This window comes from Nannospalax galili, unplaced genomic scaffold (genome assembly GCF_000622305.1).
Source record: "Nannospalax galili isolate Female #2095 unplaced genomic scaffold, S.galili_v1.0 scaffold1508, whole genome shotgun sequence".
In the NCBI taxonomy this organism is placed as follows: domain Eukaryota; kingdom Metazoa; phylum Chordata; class Mammalia; order Rodentia; family Spalacidae; genus Nannospalax; species Nannospalax galili.
Window position 1 is genome coordinate 316,968 of NW_008358858.1, and position 20,757 is coordinate 337,724.

The 20,757-nt window shown below is 37.6% G+C and overlaps 1 protein-coding gene across 13 annotated transcripts in view; it reads left to right on the forward strand.

Moving 5' to 3' along the window:
• Cdc42bpa (CDC42 binding protein kinase alpha) overlaps positions 1 to 20,757 on the forward strand; it is a 311,536-nt gene that overhangs the window by 173,157 nt on the left and 117,622 nt on the right. For 10 of the 13 annotated variants that reach the window (XM_008822349.3, XM_008822352.2, XM_029558261.1 and 7 more), the window contains exons 12-14: positions 4,623 to 4,756; positions 13,747 to 13,989; positions 14,201 to 14,311. In XM_008822349.3, coding sequence (XP_008820571.1) covers positions 4,623 to 4,756; positions 13,747 to 13,989; positions 14,201 to 14,311 — 488 coding nt within the window. The remainder of the gene's footprint in view (positions 1 to 4,622; positions 4,757 to 13,746; positions 13,990 to 14,200; positions 14,312 to 20,757) is intronic. The other 3 variants (XM_008822356.2, XM_008822350.3, XM_029558264.1) reach the window with 1 other exon arrangement.

Sequence of the window (20,757 nt, forward strand, 5' to 3'; positions counted from 1 at the left end):
CCTTACCAGTTTTTCTTTGACACCACCATTGTGGGTGAGCTTGAGCTGCTCATTACAGCCTCAGGTTGGAAATTCAGCTCTCCATTGTTGACAGAGGTTAGCTTGGGGTCACAGGGGTTTCTGTTATGTGAAAGTCAGGTTGGCTGTTTCCTAAGCATTTTCCCTGTTGCTAGTGATGCAGAGTTTTTAGAGTGACAGGATCTTTCATGGCCCAGTTGTACATGGTACAAGGATCTAAGATGCCAGACACTCAATGTCATCCAAGATCAAACTGGGGAAGTGGCTCCTACGCCAGTGAGAATTAAAGATACAACTCTTCCTGAGAGTAAGCAAAGCAGAAGCAGACTTTATTAAGAAAAGTGAGAAACTGAGGAAAAGTGAGAGAAACTCCTGAGTGTTGGAAAAAGTTTCCGAAAGAATAAAAGTCCAGGGTTCTTATAGGGCAATAGCAGAAACTGGGCAAAGGCTGAGGTAATCTCCTTGGGGATTGGTTAATTCCCTGGGCTATTATGGGCTGAGCCAATAGAAGACCTGCAGGCTCTAGGCATGTTCTTCTGACGCAAGCAGGGTCGTACTCTGTTCATGTCCTGTCCACCCAATCATGGGTAGTTGAAGCCCGCCTCTATCCATCTCTCCCCTGGACCTGAACTATCTGCTGGCTGTTAGTTACTTGGCCAGCATTGCTATCTTCTGACCTTGTAGATGTCTTGTTAATTGTTGATTGTACTAAACTCTCTGTTCTCAGAGCTGCCAAGAAGTAGCTGCAGTGTTTTTCATTCCTTTTGTCTGTGAAATGGTCTGGGTCTCTTTCCTGAAGTGGGGCAGGCATTTTAGAATCCCTTCTTACTTGCTACTTAGTCTATTACAATTATTTGCATTAGAAACAATGTATTAAAGGCAAGAATATGTAATAAGCAATAGTGCCTAGCATGTTTCTCCCAAAGGGAAGAGGTTGCATGGAAGTTAGCCAGCTGACCCTCCAGTCACTGGCTTTGCTTCTTGGAGCCTGTTTGTCTCTTCTCAGGTCTGCTGGGCTATCTCCAACCCAAATTTATTCCATTGTTACTTATATAATACATTTTATGTGTTTAGGCTTTCATTTGTTCTTGAACTTGTGTTTTGATTTTACCTTTTGGCTGTTGGTGGTAATGCTGCTATGAACACAAATACACAAATATCTGGTTAGGGTCCTGCATTACTGCTTTTGGGTATGCACCCAGGAGTGGAATTATGGTCATATATTGCTTAAATTTTTTGAGAACTCGCCATACCATTTTCCACAGCAGCTATACTATTGTTCGATACTACTGGTAACATTCATGCATTTAAAAAAATAATCAAAATCACTTTGTTATAATTAGCTCACAAATAAAAACATCACAAAACTAGCTAGTTTAAGAAAGCCACTCAAGGGGACTAGATAGATGGCGCAGCGATTAAGAGCACTGGCTGCACTTGCAGAGGACCTTGGTCGATTCCCAGCATCCACATGGAAGTTGGCAACCACCCATAACTCCAGTTCCAGGGGATCTGACACCCTCTACTGACCTCCGTGGGCACTGCATGATATTGGTGCACTTAACATACATGCAAGCAATACACTCATACATACAAAAATAATAATGAAGTATATTAAAAAAAACTTTAAAAAAGAAAAAAGAAAGCCACTCAATCACTTGCCTAGTCCTAAATTCGTACATCTAGGGGCACTTCTGTACAGTTAGAACAGCCATTCTGAAGCAGTAGAGCTTCACTTAGGGCTTTACACTTCTACTATCAATCACATTTTTGTTCACTTTATCACACACACACAAAAATATGACAGAGTTGACATTCTTTGTGAAGACAATAAATGATTTTCTGGGTCCTAGGAACTGAACTGAGTGCTAGAGGTGTACTGGTAATGTTGAAGATAAAGCTATACCTCAGTCTCTGTTAGACCCAAGCTACTTGAAACATTTTTACATAGAGCTGGAGAGAAAATGCAAGCCTCTTCAAGACCAAACTGGCTCTGATGGAGAAAAGTGTCATGTACTCTCACCCTAATGTTCCTTTGACCTTTTTTTGAGCAAGGTCTGTGTATACAAAAACACCTACCCACTAGTGACTTCCTATCTTCCTTAGAGCAATATTTTCTAATTTCTTCTTAAAATATTTTATTATGTGTACAAATGTTTTGCCTGCTTTTGTGTTAAGTGTACCCATGCCATGCAATGCCTGGGGAGGCCAGAAGAGGGCATCATATCCCCTGGAACTGGAGTTAGAGATGGTTGTTAGCTGCCATGTGGGTGCTGGGAATTGAACCTGGGTTTTCTGAAAGAGCAGTGTCCTAGTTTGTTTCTCCATTGCTGTGACAAAACACACTGACCACTACCAACTTGTGGAGGAAAGGGTTTATTTGTCTTACATCTCTCAGGTCACAGTTCATCAGGGAGCCCAAGGGCAGGAACCTGGAGGTAGGAGCTGGAGCACAGGCCACGGAGGATCGCTGCTTACTGACTTGCTCCCCTGGCCCCTGCTCAGCCTGCTTTCTTATGCAACACAGGCCCACCTGCCCAGGGATGGTACCACCCACAGTGGGCTGGGCCCTCCCTCAATACTCAACAATCAAGAAGGTGCCCCATGGATATGGCCACAGGCCAGTCCAATGAAGGAAATTCCCCCAATTGAGGCTCCCTCAACCCAGGTGTGTCAAGCTGACACTAAAGCTGCCCAGCACAAGCAGCGAGTGCCCTTGCCTGCTAAATCATCTCTCCAGACCCTTCTGATTTTTTTTTTTTCCTAGAAAAATGCGTTTGTTTCCTCAATGTATCTCTAGCACCTGCCTCAGTGTCTGGCACTATATAACTGACAAATACATACACTGAGTATCTGCCAATAGAAAGTAAAAATTAACACCCTCTTTTCATATTTTTATATATAAAATGGAGGAATATTTTTAAGGGAAATTTTATTATAATAGCTGATGTGCTTTTTAAAACTCTTTTATTGCCTTGATGTTAGACATTTGAACTCTGTAGACTGCCTTTACTTCTCCTACCTTAAAACCAACCCAGGAAGCTGCTCAGTTAATGTGTCAGCAGTGGTCAAAGAAACATACTTGTAGCTGGACCTGGTGGCACAAGCCTTTAATTCCAGCACTTTGAAAGCAGACAGGCAGACCTCTGTGAGATAGAGGTCATTCTGGTCTCTATAGTGAGTTCCAGGCCAGCTGGGGCTATAGGGACACCCTGTCTTCAAAAGAAAAAGAAAGAAAGAAAGAAAGAAAAAGCATACTTTTATCAATGAATGGTATTCTGGAACCTGGAATGAGGAGAAAATTACTGTATATGGCTTGCCATTTCTAAAAAATCCTGACCAACATGGTGGCCTTCTAATGGAATATGACATGTTCTTCCAGACATTGTGTCTTCAATAGTCAAGGACCTTCTTAAGGAAACATCTTTTTGCTTTGTGGAATCAAGAACTGTATTACCCATGTTTTGATAAGATACTGAAAACTTAATTAAAAGTCTTGAGAGTTTACTGGTGTAAATATGAATCCTGTATAAACATGTATATTTTGAAGGACTGTTAAATTGCATAAATAGAGATGGGTGAAATAAATAGGCAAATGGGTTTTAAAATATTAGATGAAGCAAAAACTATTTCATTTCTCCCAAATCAGAACTGTCTTATTTTGCTTATAATTTTTTTTGTGGAGTCAGTAGATAACTTTTCTAGTAAAGTACTGAACTATCCAAGCACTTTATTTTTTTATATCTTTAAATGATTAATATGATAGGTTCTTATAATGAAAATTAAAATTCCTAAGTATACATGTCATGTGTAGAAGAGAATAAAATCCAAAATCCTAATGTGGTTATTATGTTTAAATCAACTTCTGAAATACTGTTTTTCAGGGTGGATACTAAAAGAATATATACAATTATAGTAACATATAATAATATATAACTGATTTTTTTTAAAGTATACGAGCATTTCTTGGTAACATACTTGTATTATTCTTAAAGCAGACCTTTTCTTCATAAAAGAAAAGAAATGACAAAAACTCCTATGGAAATCCCAATAGCCTGAATTACTGCTGTTTTAGAAATAGACTTTTTAGAATATCATATATGATTTTATTCAAGTTGATTATATGTCTTAAGAGTTAATAAATCACAGGCTCATTTTTGGTTATTTATTTATTTATTTATTAGTCTTTTTGAGACAGGGTCCCCCTGTAGCCCCAGCCAGCGTGGAACTCGCTTTGTAGACCAGGCTGGCCTCAAACTCACAGAGATCTGCCTGCCTCTGCCTCCCAAGTACTGGAAGGTGTGCGCCACCACGCCCGACCATTAGTTTAAAATAATAAGTATGTTTTTAGAAAAGGTACTATTACTTGGAAGTAATTTTTCAACTACATTGTCTTCTGTGACTTACTCATAATATGATAAGCATGCCTTATATAATTTTTCTAAATACAATCATCACTATTGTGTTAAATCAAAATATATGGAAAATAAACATTACTGCTAATGGATACTATTGCTATTACTTGTTATGCATGTTAGTATTTTACTTTTTCATTTGTATAGATTGTATGTCTGAATTAAAGAAATGCTGTGGTTATTTTTTAGAATCTAGTCATTTGGAACGGCAGCTTGAAGAAGCTAATTCTGTGAGACGAGAGCTAGATGATGCTGCTAGGCAAATCAAGGCTTATGAAAAGCAAATGAAAACTCTGCAGCAAGAACGAGAAGAGCTAAATAAGGTAAGCGTATATGAATGGACCCTTACACCCTTTTCTACATTCTTCATCTTCTATAACTAGAATATTGAAAGTATTCCTAATAAGTATACTTTTTAATAAAAGTTTAGTTTACTGTAATGAAATTTGTATGCTAAGCTAAAAATTTTAAGAGTGGTTTAAAATTTTTAATAAGAATGGGACTGAAGAAATGGCTCAGTGGTTAAGAGCACTGGCTGTTCTTGCAGAGGACTCTGGTTTGGTTCTCAGCACCCACAAGGAAGCTAACAGCCATCTATAAATCCAGTTTCAGGGGATCCAACACCCTCCTCTGACCTCCATGGGCACTGCACAACATGGGTGCAGGTACATACATGTAGGCATTAAACACTTACACACATAAGAAATAAAAACAATATTTTCACATGCCTTTAATCCCAGCACTTGGGAGGCAGAGGCAGGCGGATCTCTGTGAGTTCAAGTCCAGCCTGGTCTACATAGTGAGTTCCAGGACAGCTGGGGCTACAGAGATACCCTGTCTCAAAAAGACCAAAAAATAATAATAATAACAATAATAATAAATATTTTTTAGAATTTTAATAAGATTTATTTCATTTTCAATAATGTGTGTATATCTGTGTTTGTTGGGGTGTGAGGGTATGTGCATGTGAGTGCAAGTGCCCATAGAGTCCAGGATGGTGGATTCCCTGGAGCTGGAGTTACATGAAGTTGTGAGCAGTCAGTATGGGTGCTAGGAACCAAACTCAGGTCCTTCGCAAGATCAGTATGCAGTCTTAACCACTGAGCCATCTTTGTAGCCCTAATTTTTTTTGGTGGGGGGTCTTTTGAGACAGGATCTCTTTGTAGCCCCGGCTGACCTGGAACTCGCTATGTAGGCCAGGCTGGCCTTGAACTCACAGAGATCTGCCTGCTTCTGCCTCCCAAGTGCTGGGATTAAAGGCCAGAGCCACCATAACTGGCTTAAGCCCTAAATTTTTAAAAAATATTTTATCTATTTATTTTATGTGTACAAGTGTATTGCCTGCATGTATATGAGTGCTCCTGTGTCTTGCAGTGCTGTGGAGGTCAGAAGAGGGCGTTGGAGTACCTGGAACTGGAGTTAGGACGGTTCTTAGCTGCCATGTGGGTGCTGGGAATTGATCTCAGGTTCTCTGCAAGAGCAGTCAGTGCTCTTAAGCACTGAGCCGTCTCTCCAGCCCCAAGCCCTTAATTTTTAATAAATTATTTTGTTGTATACCATTCTTGAGACTTTAAAGTTTAGAATCTTTTATTCAGTTGGAAAGTTAAAAGCCTTGACTAAGAACAAATGCTATTGAAAAAGAAGTAAGCAAATAGTAAAATCTGTTTACTGTCTATGAACAGTTTAAAAAACAGATTTTTTTTTTTTAGGTCATAGATTTGTGTGCACACGTGTGTGTGTGTGTGCGTGTGCATGTGTGTGTGTGTGTGTAATCTAACTTGTATTTCTCTAATTTCTAATGTGGTCAAGTATATTTGACCATGTATCTGGTTTTTGTTTTCTTTTTTGGTCTTTTTTGGGTAGCCCCAGCTGTCCTGGTACTCACTATGTAGACCAGGCTGGCCTCGAACTCACAAAGATCCACCTACCTCTGCCTCCCAAGTGCTGGGATTAAAGGTGTGTGCCACCACACCTGGCTTTCCATTATATATTTTTATTATTACTTGCTGGTATGGGGACTGGAGAGATGGCTCAGCTATTAAGAGCACTGTCTGCTCTTGCAGAAGGCCCGGATTCAAATCCCAGCACTCACATGGCTTAACTTGTAACTCCAGTTCCAGGCTATCTGATGCCCTCTTCCGTCTTCCATGGGCACTACATGACATGAGCACACTTACATGCAGATATAACACATACATATAAAATTAAAATTAAAAAGTTACAATTTGCTGGTATGAAAATTCTTAATAGATTATCATTTAAAATCTCTTCCATGGTTTATTTGTTCTTTAAATGTTATTTTCTTCTCCAAAGCAGCATAGCTAAATAATCTAAAGTCATTTTCATAAGAACTTCATGTAACACTTAGTTTTAGGTATACATATGAGCAAAACTTATTCCTAAGATTGTAAGTGCCCAATAGAGTAAATAATATGCAACCAGCAGGGAAAATACTTAAACTGCATGCTGCTAAGTACTGTGACTTTCGTTAACAAACAGAACATATTGTGACCTGAAGTAGACAATGCAAATAAGAAGTCAGAAGTTTCCAGCATAATACAAATTATATTTAGTGAATTTTGTTTCTAATATACTGATTAATGTAGGATGAAGTCCTTATGGGTAAGCCATAAGTCTTGCTTCTAGTAAGGAAATGGAGTGAATTAAAAATAAAACTACTTTTAAAGAACTAACAGAGCAATTACAGGTTAAATTGAATTAGATAAGTACATTTTTGGGGTGAAGGTCTTTTTGAGACAGAGGGTCTTCCCATAGCCCCAAGTGGCCTGGAACTCACTATGTAAACCATTATGGCGTTGATCTCACTGAGATCCACCTGCCTTTGCCTCCCGAGTACCAGAATTAAAGGCGTGCACCACCACTCTCGGTGTAGATGAGTTCGTTTATACTTTAAACTTACTGCAGTTTTGTGCAGTGGTTTATATAGAGCTGTCTAAACCCATGGTCATACAATAATGCTTGGCATTTATATTAGATGTTTTTCCCTTAATACAATAATATTCATGATTTATTAGTTTATATTTATTGTTAATATCATACAGTCGAATTTAATTAACATAATAAACACAAAAATCTGGTATCTTGGGGCTAGAGAGATGGTTCCAAGGTTAAGAGCACAGGTGCTCTTCCAGTGGACCCCAGTTTAGCTCTCAGCACCCACAGTGCAACTCACAACTGTCTGTAATTCTAGTTCCAGGGGATCTGACACCCTCTTCTGGCCCACCTTGCATGACATAGGTGCATTTACATACAAGCAGGTAGAACACTCATACACGTAAAATAAAAATAACTAAATCAAAATTTTTTTAAATCTGATATCTTGATTTATAGTAAGAACAGTTTTTGACAATTTAAAATAAATTTTAATACTAAAAATCCTGTTAGCATATTTGGTGTTGAAAATAAAGAGATATAAGGACTTTTTAAAGTGATTTACTTAATAGCCTATAGACAGGAGGAAAGGATTTCATTTTCTTCACATCCTTGCTAACACTTGTTTTTTTCTGCCTTCTTCATAGTTACTATTCTGACAGCTGTAAAATGGCTTCGTTGTGGTTTTGATTTTTCATTTCTGTGGTGATTAGTTATGTTGAACATCTCATATTCTTATTAACTGTATGTCTTTCTTGGAGCACTGTCCACTTAGGTCCTCCACTTATTTTTAATTAGGTTAGCAAATATTTTCTGTCTTTATGGTAATGCAACATCGTTTCCGGTGTCCTGGTTTTTACATTCTTTCTCAAAGTATAGACATTTCCCTGTGCAACAATAGTTTGAATTATCACACTTACTTCTTTTAGTCAATCTTGTCTAAATTGAGGTCTTAGACCCAAGATGCTGTTTCCATCTAGCCTAATTTCTGACATGGTCAGGTATCTCCAACCATGTGTCTATTCATCATTTACATTATTGCTTTCACAGAACACCTTGATATTCATTGTACATTTTTTGTGCTTTGTTGTTTGACTTTCTGGTATTTGTAAGAATTTTTGAAATTTTTGAATTTTTTCATTTGTTTTACATGTTCAAGATACCTGTCGCTGTCTTGTCTGTTTACTTTCTTTGATATATTTTTTTTCTTTTGACTAACCAGAGTTTGTAAATTTAATGTAAATTCATCAGTATTCTTTAATGTTTGGTCTTTATGTATTTAAACCACTGGAAAGTTGGCTCTGTGCATAATGCGGCTGGGCTCTTGCTCTGCACTCTCCTTGGCTTCTTACTCTTTGTGATCTCTGTGGAAAGAATTCAAACGAAACAGAGACATAACACAGCATAGAGTAGAAGATGGGTAACATATATTACAACATAAAGTGGAGCACGCTCAAGGGACAAGCATGGACAAGGACCAAGGCAACCTTTGTAGAGAACTGCACACTCTCGAGGAATGAGGGTTAACAATGGTCAAAGAGACCTTTGTGTCAACCTGCATTTTAGATAGACTTTATACAATTTTGAAAGTCTCTTAAACAGCTTTTTCTGAAGGGTATCTCACTGTCCAGGTGATTGAGAGGTCCATCTGAGTTGACTCTCATGGGAGGGGATAAAATAATGTCCTTCATCAGAAGACCTTCAGCTTAATAAATATCTTGTTCAGAACGTCATATCTTTACCCAGGGGTAGAGATATGTCTCAAATCCCAGTGTTTTGACCAGCAGTCAAGAGTCTTGCTGCTGATTATGAGGGGAGGGGCCCTCATCCCCAGCAACCTCCAAACCTGCTAATATCTAACTAGTAAGATAAAACTCCAGTTATTCTTACCAGTTGTTTCTTTACAAAATATATGCCCTTTCCCCAGTAGTGCCATGTCACCTCTGTCATAAAGCAAATTCTCATATGTGCATTAGTCTATGTTTCTTGAAGACTGATGGAATTTTTATTAAAATTACATTGTTATCACTTGATCAATTACAGAACAGTTGACTACATTATATCAAGTTATATATATGTATATACACACATATTTATTAGTATTTTGAATGTACACATAAATTTGAAGAGCAGAGCAGATTATTATTTATACACAGCAAATCACTACATGGCTCCCCTGTACAGCAGTTTTTACATCCTGAGCAATGCCCTGAGAAATAGCTGGACAAAACCCTTCAAATGAGTTTCTATTATAGAGGAGTGAATCCCCCCCCAAAAAAAATTCAGGTGTTAAGAGAGAGGAAAAGGCAGTACATTGCCTGCCCCCTTTTCCCTGAGATGGTCTTCTAGAAGTCTGAAAAGTTTTGTCTATGCCTTTGGAATATAAATTAATTACTCCAGGCTTTAGCTAAGCCCTAAATAACCAGCTTCATTCACAAATGCCTCCAGAAGGTAAATGGATTTTTCTCACTATTGAAATTTCTCATAAATTCCTTTCTATAACTCTGGCTCACACTTGGGCCCAAATTTCAGTGATACTTGTTTAGGAGGACTAATTGTACAAAACATGAAAGTAGTTTCTCTCGAATTCTACAGTCTTTTAATCCATGAATGTGATATCTTTCCATATACTTAAAATCATTTTAAAATGTTCTTCCAGGGCTAAGGATGCAGCTCAGTTGGTAGAATGCTTGCCTAGCTTGCACAAAGCAGTGTGTTCAATTCCCAGTGCTGCATAAACCAGGCATGTGATGCCTGTAATCTCAGCACTAGGCAGATAGAAGCAAGAGAATCAGAAATTCAAGGCCATCCTCAGCTACATAGTGAGTTTGAGGGCAGCCTGGGATACATGAGACCCAGTCCCAATAACAATAAATAAATTCAATAAGTGCTCATCCACAAAATTGTTTTCCTTTCCTTAAATGTATTATTGTATTATTTCACCTTTTCGGTATATTTAAATTTATGGATTTTTACTGATTTTTGTTATCAGTTTTATTCTAACATTGCCAGACTCTCATTAATAACAAAATATGTTTTAGACTTTTTTGAAGTTTTCCTATTTTTGGATACTTATGGTTTCTGTTTTTGCAACTTACTGCATTAGCTAGAAGCTCAGTACAATGTTGATTAGAAATGGTGGTAGCAGGCATCTTTACCTATTCATGACTAAAGAAAATGCCTCTGATATTTTACCACTTCTTTCTGTAATGTCATATTTAGTACTTTCAAGTTAAGGAAGTTTTTTGTGTACTTTGCTAATCATTTTTATTAAAAAATGAGTATTGACTTTATGCTAATCACTTTTATAAGGAATGAGTATTGACTATGTAATGTGCATTTTATACACTATGATTATTTCTTTAAAATTGATATAGTGAATTTCATTAACAGAGGTTTGCTAATTTGAAAACATTGTTATGTTTCTGAGCCTAGATGTCCCACATATTGTTTTCAAATAGTAACATGATAGCATATGTCGCATTATGTTTTAATAGCACAGTTCTAATTGATTTTAATTATATAGTTTAATCTTCATAACAACCCATGAGTTAGGTATTATTTTTATTCTTGTTTTACTGATAGACTGAGTACTGAGATACTAATTTGATCATTAGAAATAGAAAGTGGTAAGAGAATTGTTAAGCAGAGTCTACATGGATGAATTTTATGCATCACTGGAAATGGCTTGCTCATTTTAAAGGATTTTTAACCCTTGCTTTCATGAATGAAATTCTTTTAGTTTTTTTTCTCATATTTTAATGTTTTTGTTGTAAGATCATGCTGGACTCATAGAATAAATGAAGTGGCATGCCTCTGTTTTTGGAAAGATCATCTGTTTCTTAAGCAGAGTCTCATTGACTATTGCCTTCTTTTTCCCCCTCTCAGTATTCCAGACTGTGTCCTAAATATAGCTTTACTACATTGCTAAGTTTTAGTATGTACTAAACAATTTTGTTTCTTATTTTTAATTTTTCATAGTTTTAAATATTTTATATCTGATATTCTCATTGACTAATGAGTTATTTATATGTGTGTCTTAAATTTTTCAGTGTAGAAAATTATATTTTATTGTTGATTTATGATTTAATTACAATGCCAGAAGAACTTGATCTGTATGATAGCTCCTGTTTGAAATCTACTGAGATTGGTTTCATGTTTTAGACGTTGGCAATATTCTAAAAATATTAAATGTATATTATTGAAAAGAGTGTGTATTTCCAAATTAGGACTAAACTTCTATACGTAAGAAACTTGCTAATGGAACTTTCAAATCCTTTTATTTTATTTTTTGGTGGTGGTTGGGGAGGTGAGACAGGTCTCATTCTATTGCCCAGGCTGACCTCAAACTCAGCTGCAATCTGCCCAAGTGCTGAGAATATAGGCGTGAACCACTGGGACCAGGTTCAGATTTTCTTTCAGTCACTATTTTTTTGTCTACTTTGTTGATAAATTAATGACTGGGAAATTAAAATTTCCTACATCATGATCTATTTGCCAATTTTCCTTTGCATTTCAAGTGATTTCTTTTTAGTGAATTTTAAGGCTATCTTACAAAACTCACTAAATTTTAGAATGGTATTACTTCTTACTCTGTTGAGTTTAATGATTCCTTAGTAATACTCCCTGTTCCTAACAATGCTTTTTCTACTAAGGTATAGATTTTGTTTATCTGGTGTAACAAACTACCTTTTAACTGGTGAGTTTAGCTCTTTGTATCTGTTTTGATTGCTAATGTATATAGACATGTTTCTGTTGCTTTTTTTTTCTTCCTGCTCGTCAGTCTGTGCTTTCTTTGTGTCTTATTTTACTTAAAACATTTAAATTGTTCTAAAATGCATGTAGCATAATATTTACTATCTTAACCTTTTTGAAGTACATAGCTCCTTAGTGTTAAGTACTTGTACAATGTCTTGTAACTAATCTCCAGAATTCTTTTTTGTTTTTCAAAATTATTTCTTATTCTTTTGGTTTCTTGTTCATATTTGGTTCTACTAATTCTGGTAGTTATATTTGAATTTTGCCATGCATATTAACAAAGTCTAAACTTAATATAATCAACTATTACCAAAAATTCTTAAAAATCCTTAATTCTGTTACTTATTTCCAACTAACATTCTATTTTCCACAGATATTTTAGTATTATTTCTTACTGTATAAATTAGACATCTTAAATAATATACCCATATATCCATTTCTTCACACTCCTATGTAATCCCGTTTACTTTGTGTTGCATCATTCTTCTAAAAATATTTTCCTTTTCCTGAAATAAAGCTGTAGAGGTTCTTTTAGTGCAGATCTGATTGTGGTAAGCTTGGTCAATTTTTGCTATACTTGAGAAGTAATTTTTCTGAGTATACAGTGTTATTTTCTTGTCTTGAAAGTTTTACTGCTGTTTCTATTATTACTACTTTAAGTGTGTTTTGAGTTTGATCATCTCTTTTTTTCCTTTTTCTGACAGTGGAAGATAGGTGACTTGCACCCACCCCAGATTTCTTTTAAGATCTTTTTAGGTCTTGAGTGTTTACCCAGTTTCAATTTTTAGACATTTCTGGGTCTGAGTTTGAGTTCCTTTCTCTTGCTTCATAAATATAGATATTCCTACATTGGTGGGTCTATGTTTTAAATTTTAAAGCATATTTCTTTTATTTCTAAATGTTCTATAAAGTTTTTTTTATAAACCTAAATGGTAATTTTTAATAATTTGTTCTCATTTCCCCCATTTTATGGTGATTTTTATTTCATCAAATATTACTTGGTGGTCTTATATCTAATGATTCTAATACCCAAATACCCTTTGAATTTATTTTCTGTTGTCTCCATTATTCCCTTACAGTGGTCTTGTTCTTTGGGTCTTGGGGAATTTGTAGATAGGAGCTCATGGTTGTTTGCTGTTAATGTGTAAATAACCTGAATTTCCTTGAGCTTCTTTCTTCCAAAGAAGATATACATTTCCTTTTATTGAAATGCAAAGCATTGCATTCATCTGAGTCCACATAACCCCTCTAATCAGAAATCTCAGGGTCGGTTCTTTTCCCCTGTTACTGGTCTGGGGCGGTGTCTCCTTGGTAAGAGCAAGGCAACTCTTGTGTTTTTGTTTTTTCATGATTTATAATCACTCGATTTAATTTTTAAAAATCAATCATTAAGTTTTACTGATTATTTTGCCCATCATAGCTTATATTGTATGCGCCATACTCAGATAGCTGCCCCTGTGCACTTACCATGTCAGAATAAGGATTTGAGAGTATAAGCAGGGCACCATACCCTTGATAACTGTTCAGGAGTAGTCCATTTCCTTTAATATTTCTGAGGTGAATAATTTTGGCTCTTCATGACTTAATGATAGCAACTTTGACGGCCAGATTTGGTCTCGAGGTTGCAGAATTGGTAACATATATTCTTTTTACAAAACTGTAGGAACTAGTCCAGGCTAGTGAGCGATTAAAAAACCAATCCAAAGAGCTGAAAGACGCACACTGTCAGAGGAAACTGGCCATGCAGGAATTCATGGAGATCAATGAGCGACTAACAGAATTGCACACCCAAAAACAGAAACTTGCTCGCCATGTCCGAGATAAGGAAGAAGAGGTGGACCTGGTGATGCAAAAAGTTGAAAGCTTAAGGCAAGAGCTGCGCAGAACAGAAAGAGCCAAAAAAGAGGTTAGTAGTCAGGCAAATTCTGTAGTGTCCATGGAGCAGTAATTAAAGCTGCATTTTGAGACTAGTGAAATAATGTGTATTTCATTTGAAAAGTTATTTTGTGTTGCTAATATTATTATGAATTCCACTATTTGAGATATAAATTCCCCTGAGGAAGTATACCTTGAAAAGAATTATAGCCATGATCTGTCCTTTTCATTTTATTTCAAAGCTGGAAGTTCACACTGAAGCTCTAGTTGCTGAAGCATCAAAGGACAGAAAACTGCGTGAGCAGAGTGAGCATTATTCTAAACAACTGGAAAATGAACTGGAAGGACTGAAGGTAGTTTTTGACATTCTGACTCCTAATAAGTTTTCATCTCTTTCAGCTTGATAGGAGTGTTACCTTATTAACTGGTTTTGGTGGCAAGTAAAAACTAGCCTTCAAACTTAGCATTTAAAAAAAACTGTGTGTGTGTGTGTGTGCAGTACTGGAGTTACAGGCTGCTGTGAGTTCCCCAACATAGGTGCTGGAAATCGAACTCAGCTCCTCTTATGCAGTTTTTATTAATGACTGTTAACCTGTCCTGGGTGCATGGTCACATTATTTAATGCTTGTTTAATGTGCTGAATTGGTGAGTTAATCGTGTGATAGAATTGGTCAAAACTTACTTTTCCTCTGATGATTGAGTATTGGTGCTTGCAAATAAGTATTCTCCTCTGCTTTAAATACAAATATGACCTCCGATATTTCTTTTAACCCAAAAGAACTAGAGAGTGCATTTTAGAAGTCTTAGACATTTATTTTACTTAGCTTTCTCATCATTGTGACCAAACTGCCTGCAAGAACAACAGAAGGGAAACTGCCTTCTTCTGCCTCACTGTGTGATTCTGGGCTGGTGGTCAGTTCTGGGCTGGTGGTGGGGCAGAACCTTGTGGTGAGAACACATGGAGGAGACTCTTTACCTATGGCAGACAGGAGCAGTGAGAGCGAACATAGGAGTCCTCTAGGACACGCCTCCACCTGGTAGCCTGCTTCATCCAGCTGGGTCCTAGCTCCTTCTCTTTCACCACCTCTTAGTAATGCTGTCATGTTATGATCCCATCAAGGGATGAATCCATTTGGTAGATCAGAACCTTCATGATCTATTTGTGTTTGGAAATGCCCTCACAGACATACCCAGAAGTGGTCTATTAATCTGCTAGGTGTTTCTAAATCCAACCAAGTTAATGATCAACATTGACCTCCATCATCACAGCTTTTCTTTTCTTTTTAAGCTTTGGCCAAGTTCTCCTCAATGGTAATTTAGTATTTTTTTCTTTTTAATTTTTTAGATTAGCAAATAATAAGTTTCATCATGACATCACACACACACCCACATATATATATATATATATAGATAGATAGAGAGAGAGAGAGAGAGAGAGAGAGAGAGTCTTCATTTGAGAAAATTGGACCCTGAAGATTATATAGTCATAGTGACAGTATAATCTAAACCAGGTTTTCTAGTTCTCAGTGCTGTGTTCTATGTAGAAGTATGCTTTTTACTTTATTCTATAATAAGCATTGGTACATTAAAAACTCTGGATTAGTTTTCCTGCATGTCAAACACTTATAAATTTGATATAGCAATAGAATTACCTAGTAAGTAATGAATTTAAAGACCATATAGCTGGGTAACCTTTTCAGAGGATCATGTGATAAGAATAGAAGGTAGGAATCAGCTAGGCAGTTAGGGTAAAAAGACCCCAAAGAAAAGTAGCCAGCTTCTTGGCTAAAAGTCAAAATGTCCTTGGGCCTCTTAGCAACATACTCTGTTCCAAAGGCCAAAAATGTCAAAAGTATTTGGGAGCTCTTACCTAATCCTTAAAAGATTTTAGGGTTACCTCTTCAGAGGAGGGAATGGTAGAGTAGCAAAAAGGCCCCATTAAAAAAAAAGAAGAAGAAAGAGTACATGAAGTTATCAGAAAAAATTGATGGGGAGATATGGAAGGAGTAAGAGGGGAGGGCGCAGGCATGGATTTTATAGCATGTATGAAATTCTCAGTAAATTATTTTTAAAAAAAAAGAAAAGAAAAGAAAAGAAAAGAAAAGAAAAGACCATATACCAGGGCCTAACACATATCCAGGAGTCAATAAAGGTGCTGGAGAAATTACTCTGTCAGTAAAATGCTTGCTGTGCAAGTATGAAGACACAAGTTTCATCGCGTAACTATGTAGAAACCCAGGTGTTGTAGAGTGAATCTGCAATGCCAGCACTGGGGAGGTAGAGACAGACGGATCCTGGGGCCTGCTAGCCAGCCAACCTAGCCTGATCAGCAAGCCCATGTCCCATTGAGACACCTACGGTTGACATTTGATCTCCACATGCAGGCAAACACATGTGCACCAACCCACACATATCCCCGCATGCAAACACACATAAGAGACTCAGTACATGTTTGTTGTGATTATGGACATATTATATATAACTTCCTTAGGTTATTTTACTTTGTCTTTAGTGTATCTAAATTCACCTTTTTTGAACTATGTTGTCTGTCTTCTGTGATTCTGCACAATTTGGTGTGTTACATACAATGATGGTGATATCAGGTGGTAACAACTATAATGGCAACAGCTGTTGTTTTGTATGATAATTTGATAATACAGAAGAAGGGTAATCATTTATCAGTTCTCCAGGATTTTTTAAAATGTCACTGATCCATAAACTCTGAGTTTGGTGGCCTCTGTGTTAAAGTATAAGTAAGACACAGCTTGGCAAAGGCTGGAGCATTCTGACCCAGGGCCCTGGAACTGGGTTGTGGGTGGTACTGTCCCTGCTTTACCAGCTCCATTCACATGCTGTTCTATGTGGTTCTTGCTATGTGAAGATAGTGTCACAGTGTCAGTATGTGGGAGATTATTTTTTATATTTCAGTAGAGGTAATATAATTTGTTCTCACTAAGCCTTCTACTTTTTAAAATTGAATTTCTTGTGTATTTAATAGAGAACAGCTCAAACTATCTTAATCATCTTTATACCCGTCCCCACTGGCACCCTCCCAAAGCCCCCCTCCCCAACTAGAGCCCATATATTCTGTCATCCCTGATAAGGCCCACTGGGTTGTCAGTGTCCCCCATCATTCCCCAGTGCAAGTCTGTCTACTAAGTCTAGGCAGCCTATCTAGAGTCCCTTGTTTTAGGAAGATTAGCTCTACCTATTCTTTCTCATAATATTTTGATAAAGTAGAACTTTTGGTCAAAAGGCATGTAAATATAATTTTAAATCCTCTTTTAGCTCTTTTAAAGATTGTAAACATTTTTATTCCAGTAAGAATATTTTTCAGTAGAACCTGGTAGCACAAGGTTGTAAGCTCAGCTGCTTGGGAGGCTTGTGAGTTCAAGGCCAACCTAAGCAACTTAATGAGACCCTGAATTCAAATGAAAAGTACAAAAAGAGGACTAGAAGTATAACTCAGTGGTAGAGCTTGCCTAGTGTGGGAAGCTCTAACTTCAATTCAAGTACCACAGAAAATGAAAAGAATGATTTTCAGTAGATGTAAAGAGAAATAAGAAGGTGTATATTAAGAGTTAGAAACCAATATCCTACTTCTAACAGTGGGTGTAGGATATTGAACAATAATAGAAGGTTGAGGTCTTGAACCACATTATGACCAACTAGACCTACCAGATATAAGTAGACTTTTACTCAACAGTAAAATATATGTTATTTATTATTATTTTTATTTTTAGTCCAAGTCTTACTATGTAGTCATAGCTGGCCTTAAACTCAGAGATCTGCTTGCTTCTGCCTTCTGAGTACTAGAATTAAAAAACGTGTGTAACTACACCTAGGCTAGAATACACATTCTTTTTAAGTGTATGTGGTAAATTCCAGAATTGACCACATATTTGGCCACAAAACAAATCTTAAGAAATATGAACAAAGATTGAATTCCTGCAATCTTCTCTAGCCATAATCTTTTCTAGCCACAGTGGAATGGATCTGGAATCTTAACAGGTGAGGAAAAACTGCAGTGTTCAACAGTATGCGGACATTCAGTGGCATGCTCTTCAAAGCCAGTGGTCCAAAGAAGAAATCACATGGAAATTGGAAAATACACAGAAATGAAGGAAAATGGAAGCCTAACATGCCAGAACTTACAGGATATTCTTAAGGCGGTGTTCAAAGAGCTCTAGATGACTGTTTAAAAACAGAAGAAAAGTCTCAAATCAATACCTAACTTTGTGCCTTCAGGAACTAGAGGAGAAAAAGAAAGAAAAGGAAGAAAACTGAACTCAATGATGACAGAAGGAAAGACAGCTATTAGAGCAGAGCACTGGGGGTGGTGGTACATGCATGACATCCAGCATTTAGAAGGTGGAGGAAAGAGGAACAGTAATTCAGGTCATCTTGAACAGTGTGTTGGAAGCCATCCTGAGCTACATGAGTCCCCGCTCAAAACAAAAAATTAAAAAAAGAAATTGAGCAAAATTAGATTAAATAGAGAATAGAAAACAATAGGATCAATGTACCTCTTTCTTAGGGAAAATTAACACAATTGATAAATCATTATTTAGACTGAACAGAAAGGTGAGAAAAGAGGGGGAGAAAAAGCAGATGGTTAGAAGCAGAAACAAGACTGGAGGGCTGTTTTGGCCAACAGAAAGTAAAGGAACTGTAAATGCTGTGCACAGCTACATGCTAGCAGAATAGGTCACCCAGATGAAATGAAAAAATGTGTAGGGCACAGATAACCAAAAATGACTCAATTGTAGCTGGGCATGGTGGCACACACCTTTAATCCCAGAACTCAGGAGGCAGAGGTAGGTGGATTTCTGTGAGTTGGAAGCCAGCCTGGTCTAAATGGTGAGTTCCCGGTCAGCTGGAGGCCATAGGGACACCCTGTCTCAAAAAAGACCAAAAAAATAAAAATAAGAAGATTCAAGTGAAATAGAAAATCTCAATAGGTGTATACAAGGAAAGATACTGAATCACTGATCAAAAATCTTTTAACAAAGAAGAGTTCAACACCAACCAGACTGTTCCACTAGTGAGTTGTATCCAACATTTAAAGAACAGCTAGTGCCAGGCCTTCTGTGGTAGTCACTTTTCTGTCACTTTGACAGAACACCTAAGGAAATCAACCTAAAGAAGGAAGTAATTATTTTGGCTTCTGGTCTCAGAGGTTTCAACCCATGGTTACTCAGCTCTGATGATAAGGCAGAACATTGTGGTAGACAGCATGTAATGGGCCAAGACTATTCACCTCATAGCAACTAGAAGGGGCACAAGCACCAGGAAGAAGGTGCCTCCTTCAAAAGCATGCCCTTGTAACCTAATTAGGCTCTACATCCCACTCAGCTATGAGCTTATCAATAGATTAATCCATTGATGAAATCAGAGCCCTTTGACCAGTAGTGCCGTCAGTTGGGGAACTGGTGCCTTCAACACATTAACTTTTGTGACAGTTTATATCTAAATGATAATACCTTTTCAAATTCTTCCAAAAACAAAAAAGAAACATACCATAACCCATTCTGTTGAGGCCCTCATTTCCTGAATACTAAAGCAAGATGGAAACATCATAGGAAATTACAGACTAGCATTCCTTGTGAATGAATGTACTTGCATAAATCTTCAACAAAATACTAGCATACTGTGGCCCAAATTCTCTCTGGGTCTCCTGCATGGTCACACAAACCATATAATATATGATAGGTAAAAAATTGGCAGAGAACGAGCGAATGGATGATGAGGCACCGAGGCACAGCTAAAACTCCATCAAAATAGGGTTTATTAGCAAAGGAACACATGGGACAGATTCCCTTCCGGGCACAGAAAATGTCTGCCCTGGTCTTGAGCTGGCGTCTTTTTAAAAGGGAGGCTTCTGCTTCCTGCAGAAGGCTGGAAGATGTTTTTTTTTTTTTTTTAAAGTTGGGTGGGAGGGCGAGTGGGAGAGCAGGACTGTTAAAACCTGTCCTCTTTAGAGATCAAAGGGGAAGCCTGCTGTGTTGGCCAAACAGTGGAGAAAAGTCTGCTTCTCTTGACTTCAAAGACCAAGGTGCTTATCAGCTAGGTTCCCTTTTCTCAGGAGCATGAGAAGTCCTTGGGATCCTGTTGGTGGGGGGCAGGGCTATCTGAACCTTAGCAATATATTTTTTGTGAGTTTATTAACTCACAAAGGAATTGAGTACCCAGTGCCTAGCTCTGCGACTTAGAGCCCAGCTTATCAGACCATGCCACGCCCATAGCCCAGCTAGCATTTGCTCATGCCTCTGGAGCCAGGGATCTCACCCTAGGTCCACAGGGAGTCAGTCATTCTGTCTTTGAGTTGCTGCATAGGCGAGTTTCCTACACCATCACACTCTACTAGCGGCTCCTGGCTTCGATCCCAAGATGGCTCCCAGCTTCCCTTCCTACTTCCTGCTCGTTTCAGGCCCCGCCCACTGAAGGAACCAGCCAATCGGGAGACATATACTGAATCTAAAACCATGTTATAAAAATTAGACATCAGGGGCTGGAGAGATGTATCAGTGGTTAAAGACACTGGTTGTTCTTGCAGAAGACCTGGGTTCGAATCCCAGTACCCACATGGCAGCTAACAACTATCTGTAACTCCAGTCCCAGGGGATCCAACACCTTCTTCTGACCTCTGCAGGCACTTCACCACAGGCAATACACACATACACATAAAATAAAAATAATAAAGAAAATTTTTTAAAAAATAGACATCGCCGGGTGTGGTGGTGCACACCTTTAATCCCAGCACTCAGGAGGCAGAGGCAGTCGGATCTCTGTAAGTTCA